The sequence below is a fragment of the Perca fluviatilis genome, chromosome 7 (assembly GCF_010015445.1).
Source record: "Perca fluviatilis chromosome 7, GENO_Pfluv_1.0, whole genome shotgun sequence".
In the NCBI taxonomy this organism is placed as follows: Eukaryota; Metazoa; Chordata; class Actinopteri; order Perciformes; family Percidae; genus Perca; species Perca fluviatilis.
Window position 1 is genome coordinate 25,322,066 of NC_053118.1, and position 12,949 is coordinate 25,335,014.

Genomic DNA, 12,949 nt, shown 5'->3' on the forward strand with positions numbered 1-12,949 from the left:
GTTTTTGTGCTGTTTCTCGCTATAAATTTTAAATCAACTCGAACATAATTTCTGTCTCAGTATGTGCTTTACCATTTGAGCATATTGCACCAGGCCACATTTTAAATTCTTGAAGTCAAGTAATCTAAATAGGAAAAAACCGCATGGAAATTTAACCCTGTGATGTACAGTAATTCTATCTATCTATCTATCTATCTATCTAGCTATACAGTATATAATATATATATATATATATCTATCTATCTAGCTATACAGTATATAATTTTTTTATATATATATATATATATATATATATACACAAACACACAGGAATAGGAAGGATTATCAAATGCTGTTCCATGTTGCTCACCATCTGACCTGATTCCAAATGTAATATAGCCCACAGTCCCACTTGCCCTACAGTCATCCTGAATTTGTGCATCTCGCTTTGAATTGTCTCTGGACACTGTGAGGAGCGTTATCTCTCTCAACGAAGCGCTGAGACTCTTAATATGAAACTCTCTGCTGAAACTGTGCTAAACATGCCTTACAAGGGCTCCGTTGTAGCTTATCGATTAGCTAGCTTTTGGGATTTTTAAGCATTGTGTTATTTTATAATGGGACTCAGTGTTGTGCTAATGGTGCGCCGGGAGAAAAAGAACCCAGTGTTAGCTGCGATGTGTTGTTTGTTGATAGTGAGTCTGGACTTTGGCACTCTGTAAAGAAATCATGAAATTGATAGCTCTGTTAAGTGATGATTCATCCTCCTACGCAGATGGCTTCATCCTCCTACGCAGATGGCTTCAGTCAAGGACAAATCTCAAACATAGGGTGTGTGTGTGTGTGTGTGTGTGTGTGTGTGTGTGTGTGTGTGTGTGTTGTGTGTGTGTGTGTGTGTGTGTGTGTGTGTGTGTGTGTGTGTGTGTGTGTGTGTGTGTGTGTATGTGTGTGTGTGTGTGTTATTGTTTTTTTATGCGTGCAGCATTTTAATGTTTTTGAAAGTAGGGAAGGAAAAAGGTGAATAAGTAATATTTCTGGATCACTGTATGTCTGCCTGCCTATCAGTGTCACACTTTGGGTTATGTTGTAAAGCTCTTGTGTGTGTGTGTGTGTGTGTGTGTGTGTGTGTGTGTGTGTGTGTGCGTGCGTGCGCACGTGTGTGTGTGTGTGTGAGAAATCCTTTTTTGGGGGTTTGTTTTTGTGCTTTTGGTTGAAGAGGGATATGATTTGAACGGATGCTTCCTGCAGAGTGTTGTTTAGTGTCACGGCAGTGTCCCCTGATAGACATGCAGCCTAATGCTGTTGGACTAAAGCGTAAAGGCTCGTCTCTATTCCCAGGGACATATGCACGCTGCGTCCCGCAGCCAATTTTTACCCCTCGCCTTGTGCCTTCTCGCTTTCCTTACGCTTTCACACCGCTCCATCTTTCTTCCTTTGTCGGTCACAATCACTGGCTATGTCCTGCTCGCTTTCAACTCTGTCACCAAGCTGTGACACGCTCCACGCCATTTCATATCTAGTTACTATTCCGTCTCCCGCTCCTCTCCGTCACCCTATCTCTAATTGTGTTTTTCCTCTCCATCTTGCCATCTCACTGGTCTCATTTCTTCTTTGCCTCTTGCTCATTCCATGCATTTTCTTGAGCACTCTCATTTTCATGTGGTGCTACTCCTCTCTTATCCAGCTCTCCTTTCATGTACTTTCCATCTCAGTCTTTACCTGTGCTGAAGTGGGTCTAAATCTACATCGGCTCATAATCCCTTTAAAACCATAGGATGTTTGCTCTCAATCCCCAGATGTGGACCTGCCTGCACAAAATGGTAAAATGTGATTGTTATTTAACATTTCCAGGCAATTTCACTTGTTTAATTATAGCAGGAAACCTCAAGGCTGCAAATTAATACTATTTCTTCAGGGAAAAAGGACAGTCATTATAAATAAAATTCAGGACATCACAAATTATAGTGCAGAGGACCCCTGACAGTCAGACGGTTTCTCACACAAGAAAATTGCCAAAACAAACTAAGTTCACTAATATTAGCAGGCTTGAATGTTGTTTTTTCTCCTGCAGATGTCTTTGCGTGTATAGCACTAATTACATTTGTGTAGCGGAGTACAGCTACAAAGTTTTCACAAGGCAACCCTTATTTCTCTGTTATTGCCTTTCATGAAACTGTTTAGATGAGTTACAATAATATAACTCGTTAGTTGTAGCTAATTATGCCATTAATTGAAAATGAACAGAAAACCGAACAACTCAATAACATGGCTTCATTGCTCGCCATCGACCCCAGCAACCATTGTCTGAGCGTTATTTTATGAGGCACTTATCCTTGTGGTCTTTCAAACAGAAATGGAGAAATGGAAAGCTTTGAATGGCTGTAATCAACCACTGCTATATTATGCTGAGAAGAATTGCTGCTAATGAAAACAAAAAGACCTAAGAATTCATGTGATTTGCAGTTTCATACATCCGTGTTTCATTCTGCAGCAATGCACAGCTGGGAGTCCAGTGTCAGTGGTTTGTTCACAGTGTCTGTCTCTAAATATCTAGAGACATACACTAAGTATCTAAACTGCTAAAGTCAATTAGGTGAAGTGATGATTAAGTTTTGGTAGCCTACTGGTTGCAAACAGGCTCGGTAGGGAATGGTATCCTAAGGTGCTGAGGGATCAGGTGTTTTTGTGTTTTTAGCTGAGCTAGACCAGAGAATAATATTCAGTGAAATTAGATCAGTAATGCTATTATGCTCTCATTGATCTCCGTGAAGTTTGTTGGAATTGATGTAATGTAGCGTTTTGTGGAGTGAGCACTGCGCTGGACTCCATTTAAAAAAATAAATAAATAAAATAAAAAAGCATTGCAACTCATCATATTAGAAGGCAATTTGGCCTAGTGTGCTCTGATTAATTTTGCATGTCGTTAACACAGCCATCAGTTTTGTTTTAATGTAAACTAAATTCTTGGCATTTCTCTTGGTGTTTTTCACCACTTTGAAAGAAGTGTGTATAATAGTAACAGTTGTACCTGTGCATGGCTTCTACGGTAACACAGTGAACAAGTGGGATCTTGCATGTTATCGCGAGTGTTTATGTTATTTTTCCAATTACTGCATGTGCTCATTAAAAAATATAGCTTCGGCTAAAAGAGTATTAAGCCTCAAGTATAATAATTTTAATGCAAACCCACCTCCCCTCCCCAACTTTGTAAACTATATATCTTTCATAAAGACTTTAAACACAGTCACATACAGAAGGATTGGTTACACTTTACTTGAAGGTATCTACATAAGAGTGACATGACTCTTGAAAACATGTGTCATGTCACTCTTATGTAGATACCTTCAAGTGAAGTGTTACCAAAGGATTCTTGACATATTATTCTGTGCCACTCGGGTACCAGTTTGGACTTGAAACATTGCACTTCTTTAATGTGATAAATAAGAAACAATAAAAGGAGTATTTGACAGTGTTTGGAGTCTTTTGGGAGAGATACTCATTTTTATAGGAAATAAACAAACCTGATGATTCGTAGATTTTGTTGCTCACAGTGTGAACACAAAGTGCCATACTCCAGAGTGTGATTCTACTGGGTTATTATTTGCATGTCAAATACACTTTGTTAGGGTTGCAACTACCAATTGTTTTCATTAAAGGCTACAGTTATTATTGATCTGGTGATTATTTTCTCAATTAATTGATTAAGGGAAATCTTTTTGCTACAGTACAGCATACAATTATATTTTAGACTGACTATTGATTTGTTATAACAGTTTGGGGAAGGCCCTGTTTCAAATGCCTCCATGCACAAAGTGAAGTCCATGAAGTAATGATTTTCTGAGTTTGTTGTTAAAGAACTTCACTGGCCCTGACACAGAGCCCTGACCTCAACCCCATCAAACAATTTCAGGATGAATTGGAGCACCAACCCCTGTCATGCCCTATAGTACAACACCAGTGCAGCGACCTCGCTAATGCTTTTGTGGCTGAGTTTAAGCAAAGGCTCCAAAATACTTTTGGAAAGCCTTCCCAGAGAAGTGGAGGCTGTTATAACAGCATATTAAAGGGGCACCTTGATTTGGAGGAGTTTTGAAATAAAGCCTGCTTTTCAATCTAGAAGTGTGGAGTTTGAAAGACATTTGCGTTTGCCAGGCAGGGAGAGTCCAATTAAAAGATGTCATCAAGTTGCATTACAGAAATTGTAATTTACAGTATTTTTGAAGGTGCAGTAAAACCATACAAGGGACTAAAAGTCAGGATATATTTTACCATTCTTTTTAGAATCTCTTGTGAGTCCCCTAACTTTATGGAAGTGCAGTATAGTGCTGGAGTACCTCTTTGATGCCCCATGGTTTTGGAATGACATGCCCAGCAATCACATATGGCAACATGGGCATAATGTTCGGCTGTCCACATTAGAGGATGTATACCCGAACCGATAGAAATGATGTTCGGGTCGGGCTCGGTCACATCAGTGCGATAAGGCATTGAACATTTTAAATTAAACAGCTTATTAACGTGCACTTGTTGCCCCGTGTGGCTGATGCGCTCATCTGTTGACATTTCCGAATGCCTTCCTACAGTTGCTTAATAAAAGCGGGCTTTCCACACAAACAAACGTACATGTGTCATTAGTATGAGAAAAAAAATGAGATTTTAACTGTGTCGGGCTCGTACATATATATCTTAATGCCTGTCGGGCTCGGGCTGGGCTCGGTTACTGCTCTGTCGGAGCCCGAGCCCGGGCTCGGACAGAAAAATGCGGCCCGATCCGCACTCTAGTCCACATGCACTGTTGGTCCAGAGAAAAGATCCCCACTCTCAAAAGCTTTTTAAATGCAGTTATCAGCAGCGCAGAGGAGCACAAGATGTACAAGACTGCACAGGTGTTTGGGTTAGAGCAACATTCAGTGTGTCAAATATCAGTACAGTATATCAGAAGTGGATGCCTTTTACACCTGAAACCAACAAGCAACCCTGAAATCATCCTTTGACTCCCTGTCAGTCCCACCAAGAGATAATCCCTGCTGTGTGAAGTGCTACTTTTTCCCTCATCTCTCCTTTGCTCCTGCCTCTCTTTCCCTCTTTGCGTGTGCTCCTTTCTCTTCATTCGGACTTTCTCTTTACCTGTTTTTTTAACCTTCTCCCTCTCTACATCTATCACTCTCTTTATCTCTCTCTCCTTGCTCTTTGTGTCTGTATTGATTTTGTGGCAGTGCACGCTCCATGCTTCTCGCCCTTTTTTGATAGAGGTAGTGAGATGGAGTCTCAGGCTGCCAAATGAAATCAAAGTCTTTTTTTCTCCCCCTCCCTCTCTTTTCCCTTGCTCCACCGCAACAAGCGCAAACTCCATCGGCTTTGAACTTGTGTGTGTGAAATGAGCTCTCTGTGCTCTGATTGTCAACCCCTCTCTGTCCCCCCCTCTCTTGTTCTCTGCTCCCCATCCCACTTTTTGCTCACCTCCCCAAATTCACTTTTTAGTTCGACACTTTTTATTTGTGTGACTGGCAAATATGAACATCATTCTAACAAGCGTGTGACACACAGGTGCGTTTATTTCGCCCACGGTATTTCTCTTTTCCTGCATGTTTACATACCCAAATATTCTCTTTTTGTGCTCTTCCAAAAATTGTAATGTAGAACAGTTATATCTGATTGACATTTAATCATAATAAGCCTAACAAATATTTGATAAATGCGTCACACTATTAATGATTAAAAAAAAAAAAAAGAGAGAATACTGTGCATTAAAGCAGAGGAAATTGTTGGATCCCTCAATTCTTCATTCCTGTTAATCTGGGTCACCATCTCATTGGCACCACAGTAGGCAGAGCAGCCTAGATTCCTTTTTTATTTCTCTACTAACTTTTCCACACACCTGGGGGATCCCACTTCCAGGCAACTGGGGGACCATACGACACAATTACACTGAGCAGCTAAACCAACAGTGTGCCCCTCCCCAAGGAGGATTTGGATGTTTTCCCTCCTTTTGAAACAGGAAAGGTTGGAAGAAATCTGGGCTCTGTTTTTTAAACTTAAAGCTGTGTTAGGCAGGAATATTATATTAAAACACATGTCATCAAACAAAATCTCATGCGATTCTTTTGCCCTGTTCACTAACACATCATTCTAGTGTGAAGAATGGATGTCAGTGGAAAATTACTGCATGAGAAAATGATGAATCAAGCAAAACTGTCTGATGTATTTCATCAGTTCACAGATATGTTGGTTGGTTTCTGAGTGTAGCAGTGAAAGTGAAAGCAGGGTGATGTGTTGACATTGTAATATGAAACTCGACATCTTCTGGGATTTCATTTCATTTCATTTTCCTGATTTGGTTAGTTTAGATTTTTGTTTTCCTGGTCTCAAAGGCTGCATTACTGATCCTTCTGAATGCTGAGCAATCAAGGCTTCTACTTGCTTAGTCATCACATCAACTTTAATAATAAGTTAACACTTTTTTGGTACCAACTGAATAGCAGCAAGTATCAATCATTCTCATATTCTATAGTTCCTGATTTAAATCAGTTTAATTTTTCTAAGTTCTTTTTTAGACAACATTTAACTTTTGAGAATTTTGACTTGTATTGCTAAATAATGAAACAGTGTTTTGTGGAAACAACACGTCCATTATCTTGCTCTACAGATAAAGTAAGGTAATGAAAACAAGTTTCATTTTCGTAATGGTTCCAGTCTCCGCTATTGTGTTGGTACCAAAAAACAACAACAGAAGTTCTACCATCAACCTTGACAAAGAACCAGTAGTAGTTTGAGGGGGGGGGGGAATGCCATCCCCCTTGTTAGCAAAATGACCAAAGTGCATGCCCCTTGTTAACATGCCATCCTCACTCTCCATCCCCTAGTAGCAGAGAGAGTGCAGGGGCAGAGGGGTTGTTTAGTTGAAGATGTTAGTGAAGTCTGCCTAACAATTGATCCTTTATCTGACTGAGGTTTGTGCAAGTTAGAATCTTTGGCGCGGACCATGGCGCAAATATCAGTAGCCTAACTGTGCTGTGCATTGATAAATCCATGGCGCTGTCCGTGGTGCTGCTGAAGTAGCAGACGGATGTGTAATTGCAACTTTAAAAACTACAGAACCAAAAGAGTCGTAAATGGGGCGGTTAGCTAGTCGCGGGTGTGAAAAATTAACTAATCGCTAACTTCAGAGAACTAACAAAATGAAAACCAAGAAATCTAAAATATACATTTCTCCCTTTTATGTTTATGATTTTATTTTTCAAAGACGAACATAGCACATGTGATTTACAGAGCTGTAGCAGACACAAATATGCATTTTATTTTCAGTAGGACTTAGAAATGATTTGTATTTTGAAATTGTACTCATATGTAAATAGTCTATTAATGTCAAACAACTTGGGGATCCACCACTATGAAGTTTATAACTGTAAACTGCTGGTTTTAAGTCCAGCTAACGTCTTTGTTTCCTCCCAAAAGGTCCTGTAGGTCTCCATCATCAGATTTATAATAAGTAAATAAGATTAATGTCTAAGAATATATCTAAAGAGTGGCTACCTCTCACTGCCATTTCAACCTACAGAATTGCAGCTTTAAGCTTTAATGTAAATTTCATATAGATCACAAAGCCTGAATGCATTTTTTATCTCACCTGCCTCCTCTCTCCTCTCTTGCAGGGCGATGGCTTGCAGCTGGAGTACGAGATGAAACTGACCAATGGCCAGTCTTTCTGGACGCAGCATTTCTCTGCAGATGAGTTCGGTAAGAGTGATTAGACAGAAAGAGAGAGATTATGGAAGGAATCGCTGATGGCACAAGCCAACACCACTTAGCATGGCCAATAAAGCACACTGAACTGAACAAATTACAATAATGAAGGGACGGCTGAATGAATTAATGATGATAGATGAACTGAGAGGAAGGGATGAAAAGAAAAAGAGGCCCAAGTAGCTTCTAAATGAATTATTCCTACATCTCCAATGTTCTCTTGCTCCCCCCCCCCTCTCTGTTACTAATCCACTATCCTCATCACGTACCTGACTCTCTGGGTTTTCATCCTTTCCTTTTTCTACTATTTTGTTCCTCTACTGCCCTTCTCTTCTTCACCTTTCTATTCTCCAAACCTTATTGACTCCTTTACTTTCTGGTTTTGACTCTACCTCCTCTCGTGCCTTCTTTTATCCTCTTTCCATCTTCCTCTGTCTTTTGTTCAATCTTTCTTTCTCATCAATTATTCTTTTTTCTTTCATTCCTCTACTTCCTCCACCCATATTCACAGGAATCTTGGAGACGGACATCACGTTCCTGGTCATCTTCTCCTTGGTGTTCCTCCTCTCCTGCTACTTTGCCTGTAAGTACTGTCTTTTCCACTTACTGTGTCTCTCTTCCTCCCTCTTCTTCTACGAATGAGCCAATTTATTCTGACTTTCAGAGCCTGCAGCAGTCATTAAGTGCCCTTTTCATCAGATCTATTATAAAATCGACATGTTTTCTTGATGGCATAAGAGTAAGTTCTCATGTTTCCTCTGACAAGTAAAGGGGGAGCATGTGCCTATTTTTTTTCTCGGGGCCGAGAGTTTGTCAGAACAGAGCATGAGCAACACAGAAAGAAGGAGAGAGGATGGCGAGAGTGGGGTTTGGTTTTCGTGTAAAGGTGAACGGTTGAATGGAGAAGGTAGCGGTAGCCTTAAGGTTAGTGAAGCGAGTTTGTCACATGAAGGTCACAGCTCAAATAACCCGAAGAGCTTAGAACAAGGGCCCCGGGAATGACTTAATGCTCAGTGAAAACTCTTGTCCTGCTTTTGTCATGTATTGTAAGGTTTTCCTAAGGTTTTTCTTCCAAACTGTTAAAGGATCAATTTCCTTAAATTACAAAAACACAACTGGTTGTACTGGCACAGTGGTTCTCTACCTTTTTTGGCTAGTTTTATTGGCCAGGATTTTGAGATATCCCCAATAGAATGGAAGTGAATTTGTTTTTGTGCTCACAGCTTTAAAAATGTATACCATATCAAAAATTTAACAGCAACAGATACTCTGGATAGTCCACAGAACACGCTGTCTATAGTTTTTATTGGGGCTATTTTTTTTGTTGTTGGTAGAAACCCTTTCCAACTAGTAACATAACAAAGACACCGAGCTACCTATAAAGGCGTAGCCCCACCTAGTGGAAAAGTCACGCCATGGCACTGGTTCCTAATGCCCGTAAAAAAGAATTTGCTTGGAAAATTCTTCGTTGGCCCATGCTACACCCTTTCACCAAATTTTATGAAAATCAGGCCATTAATTTTTCCGTCATCCTGCTGACAGACAAACAAACCGAAATCGAAAACATAACCTCCTTGGCGGAAGTAATGAAACATGGACACTGAAGGATTCTGATTCTGGAAAGAGATTTTGCTATAAAATGTTTTTAATGTACTTTTAAATGCTGAAAGTACTACAAACTAAATTCCAGTAATCCTCATTTTACTTTTGCGAAGGCAGAAATATCAGACATGAATGTTTTTAAATCTGGGCTAGTAAAACCCAAACTATCTGCATGGCTAGATCCCACAATAGGTATATGAAAAAACTGATACTTTAAAGTGAAGGAATCTGTATATTAAGCTCCAAAATTGGCATAGATTATCCTTCACATTAATTCAGTGTCATCAAAGTCTTTTCTAGTCAAATGTATCCAAAAATGAGTACATTGGTTGGAAATGGAAGTGGGCCTTTTAAATACTGGGGGTTAGGAAAAGTACTGCAGAGGAACAAGGCTATGTAATGAGGTGCAAATAGATCTTTTGGCTTTTGAATTCTGCAGAAATCTTTTTGTGATTTCATGCAGATTGACAGACTTTGAATGCACTGCTGTATGTTCCCCATTCCCCATGTGCATATTGCTTCTGCCAGCTTCTTTTGAGTATTCATTGACATGGAGGCTTGAGTTTTATTTATTTGCACAAGTTAAAGTCAAACAAAGGACATAAACATAACAATGTAGAGCGTTGTACAAATAGAAGAAAACAGGCCTAAAGGGACTTTTATTTCATTACTTTTACCCAAATGAAAACAGTACCCATAGATTATGAAATATAGGAAAAGGTTTAAAAGGTTATAAAACATTGAAGATGACAGAGTTTTCATTTTTGGGAGACATGTTTTTTGATAGCCACCATTAGAGTACCTTTGAGAAAGTCACAGAAGGATCCAGCAGCGTCTGGGGTCTCATTTATAACGTGGCGTACGCACAAAACGGGGCTGAAAATGTGCGTACGCCACTTCCCATGCAAAGGTTGTGATTTATAAAAAACAAACTTGACGGGAGAATGTGCGGTCCTCCACGCAAACTCTGAACCATGCGTACGCACATTTTGGAGACACAAAATAGGAATTGGCGACGCAGATGGTGAGGTGGTGAACTGAAGTCAGACTGCATAGAGTAAATGGGAATAAGATTACTCGTAATATTTTCTAGTATTGATGCCTCACGCACATCCTTTCACTCCATATCATCCACATTACCATGAAGATGAAATCCAGCAGTGTTATTTGTGCTTGTACTGAGTGATAACTGTTCCATAAACACCTCCAACTCAAATCTTAAATAAAAATGTGTTCCTAATATTTAATCGGCGCTGTCTCGCCGTCACATTGTCCGCTACGGAGCGCAGGAGGAGTAGATGGCCCGACTGCATGGAATACAGGATAGCAACAAATACCCTAGCATTAGATAACGGGAGAACACAGTGTAAATAACTAAATATCTGTCTTTAAAACTGTTAAAAAATCTGTTATATCTGTTAAATCTTATTATATACATCTGGTATATCGAAGCTGTCCCCGAGTGCCGTAATGCCTGCCGTTTTGGACGTATTATTAATATATTTAGTCTATAAATTCCCTACACTGTGCAACAACAGGCCGAAATTATAATTCAATTTGCAGCAATTACTGAACGTCTGAGAAGTTTTTTGCTTTTTCTCTGCCAGTCGTCATGATTCGGCATGATTCGGTGTAACGAAAGAACAACTGCCAGGGCCATTAACATACTGATCAGCATTCACGAGGTGCTTTGCATTGACTATTTATGGTTAAAAATGGGCGTGTACAGGGCGGGATAAAAGGCTGATCCACGTACGCACACTTGTAGGCAATCTGTGATTTATAAAGGGAACATTGCTTACAGGTGTGCGTACACGGTTTTATAAATCTGACTTTTTTTCGGCGTACGCCATTTTGGGCTTTTGGGCGTATGTACACTTTTAGTAAGGATCCTATGCACAGTTTTATAAATGAGACCCCTGGCCAGCCAAGCCTGGGGTTATACATGGCAGCTGTGAGTGTGTGGGAACGTTTATGACCCTTCCTCCCCCTGTAAATTTTCCTCTGGGCAACTTTTGTTTGCAGGAGTGTTTTTCTAGTAAAATTGGCTGCTTAAATACACATTAAAAATATTTTCTCACAGCTTAGGGAGAGAGAGTGGAGAAGATGTATAAGGTTTCATCTAGAGACAGGCGACACAAGATGGATGCATACTAATGGTCGCTCCTCCCCATTTATCTGGCCCGCTTCCTTGTTCTTGTTTTTTTTTCTTCTCTCTGTCTCACATTCTCTGTACCTCTCTCGCTCTCCTTTGCCATCTGTTAGCATATCTCCATCCTTTTTATCTCTATCCCCACACACACACAGACACACACCTCAATCATCTCTATCTTCTTCTTTTTTTCTCCCCTGCAGACAATCTGAAGGGAAGACAGCTTCTTCACACAACCTACAAAATGTTTATGACGGCGGCAGGTGTGGAGGGTGAGAGCTTCTGTCCCGAACACACACACACACACACATACACACACACACACACACACACAATACGACAATGAGCCTCTTGCACGGCTGCAGCATCTTATACCTTAATCCCCACTTCAAGAGCTGAGATATTATCGCCCTTATTAGCCTCTGAATAGCAACTTTTGCAAACCACGAGCAACTCTACAGTGTTCAGTGTAGCATGCTGTTACTGATGAACAACCCCCTCACCCTCCTCAACCTCTCCTCTTTTTTCATCTCCCCCCCCCTTATCTGGCTTTCTTCTCTCTTGCTTGCTTGTCCCCTCTTCAAATCCCTCCTCGATTCTCCTGCCACCCCTTAATTCTCTTTCTTTCTCTCCTCCCACTTCTCTGAAGCCTTCTGCTCTTTTTCATCTCCTTTTATCAATACCTCTTCTTTTCTGTCTCGCTTCTCTACTCCCCATTTCTCTCCCCTTCTCCTACCCTGCCCCCCTTCCTCACACTTTTCTTCTTTACTTCTTCTTTGTGACATCTCCTTCTTATTTACCTTTTCCCCTCTTCCCAATACCCCTATCTCCTGCTCTCACATCTTTTTCCTTTCTCTTATTTCCACATTTCTGTCTTCCCTGCATTTATTTTCTACTTGGCAGTGCTCAGCCTGTTGTTCCATTGTGTCTACTGGGGCCTGTATGCTAGAGATGGAGTTGGCAACGGCAGCCTGAAAATACTTGGTGAGTTCTTTTACTGCATCGGCCACTGACTGACTGACTGACTGACGCTGCCTCTGCACTGTAAAAAACACTCTCTGGCCGAGCGGAATGAATGAGTGGACGATGAGGGATGTGTGTGTGGGTGGCAAAGTGCGATAGCTGGTTTGATGGGCAGAGGCAGGACCATGCATGATTCTGCATGTGTGTGGCGACCTGATTTTTATCTTTCCCCTATGATATTACAGATTCGGAAACCACAACCTAATTACCCCCTCTGTCTTCTTTCTCATTTTTTGTCTCACTCCTTCTCTCTGTCCGTCTCCAGGGAAATTACTGTTCTCTGTCAGTTTCTTGGTGTTCCTTCTGATGCTCATATTGTTGGGCAAAGGTTTCACTGTCACCAGGTGGGTTTGTGTGTGTGTGTGTGTGTGTGTGTGTGTGTGTGTGTGTGTGTGTGTGTGTGTGTGTGTGTGTGTGTGTGTGTGTGTGTGTGTGTGTGTGTGTGTGTGT

At 40.7% G+C, this 12,949-nt stretch overlaps 1 protein-coding gene across 1 annotated transcript in view; it reads left to right on the forward strand.

Moving 5' to 3' along the window:
- tmem145 (transmembrane protein 145) overlaps nt 1-12,949 on the forward strand; it is a 50,437-nt gene that overhangs the window by 27,810 nt on the left and 9,678 nt on the right. Inside the window, exons 6-10 of the mRNA XM_039804842.1 lie at nt 7,632-7,716; nt 8,234-8,305; nt 11,680-11,748; nt 12,380-12,460; nt 12,765-12,843. Coding sequence (XP_039660776.1) covers nt 7,632-7,716; nt 8,234-8,305; nt 11,680-11,748; nt 12,380-12,460; nt 12,765-12,843 — 386 coding nt within the window. The remainder of the gene's footprint in view (nt 1-7,631; nt 7,717-8,233; nt 8,306-11,679; nt 11,749-12,379; nt 12,461-12,764; nt 12,844-12,949) is intronic.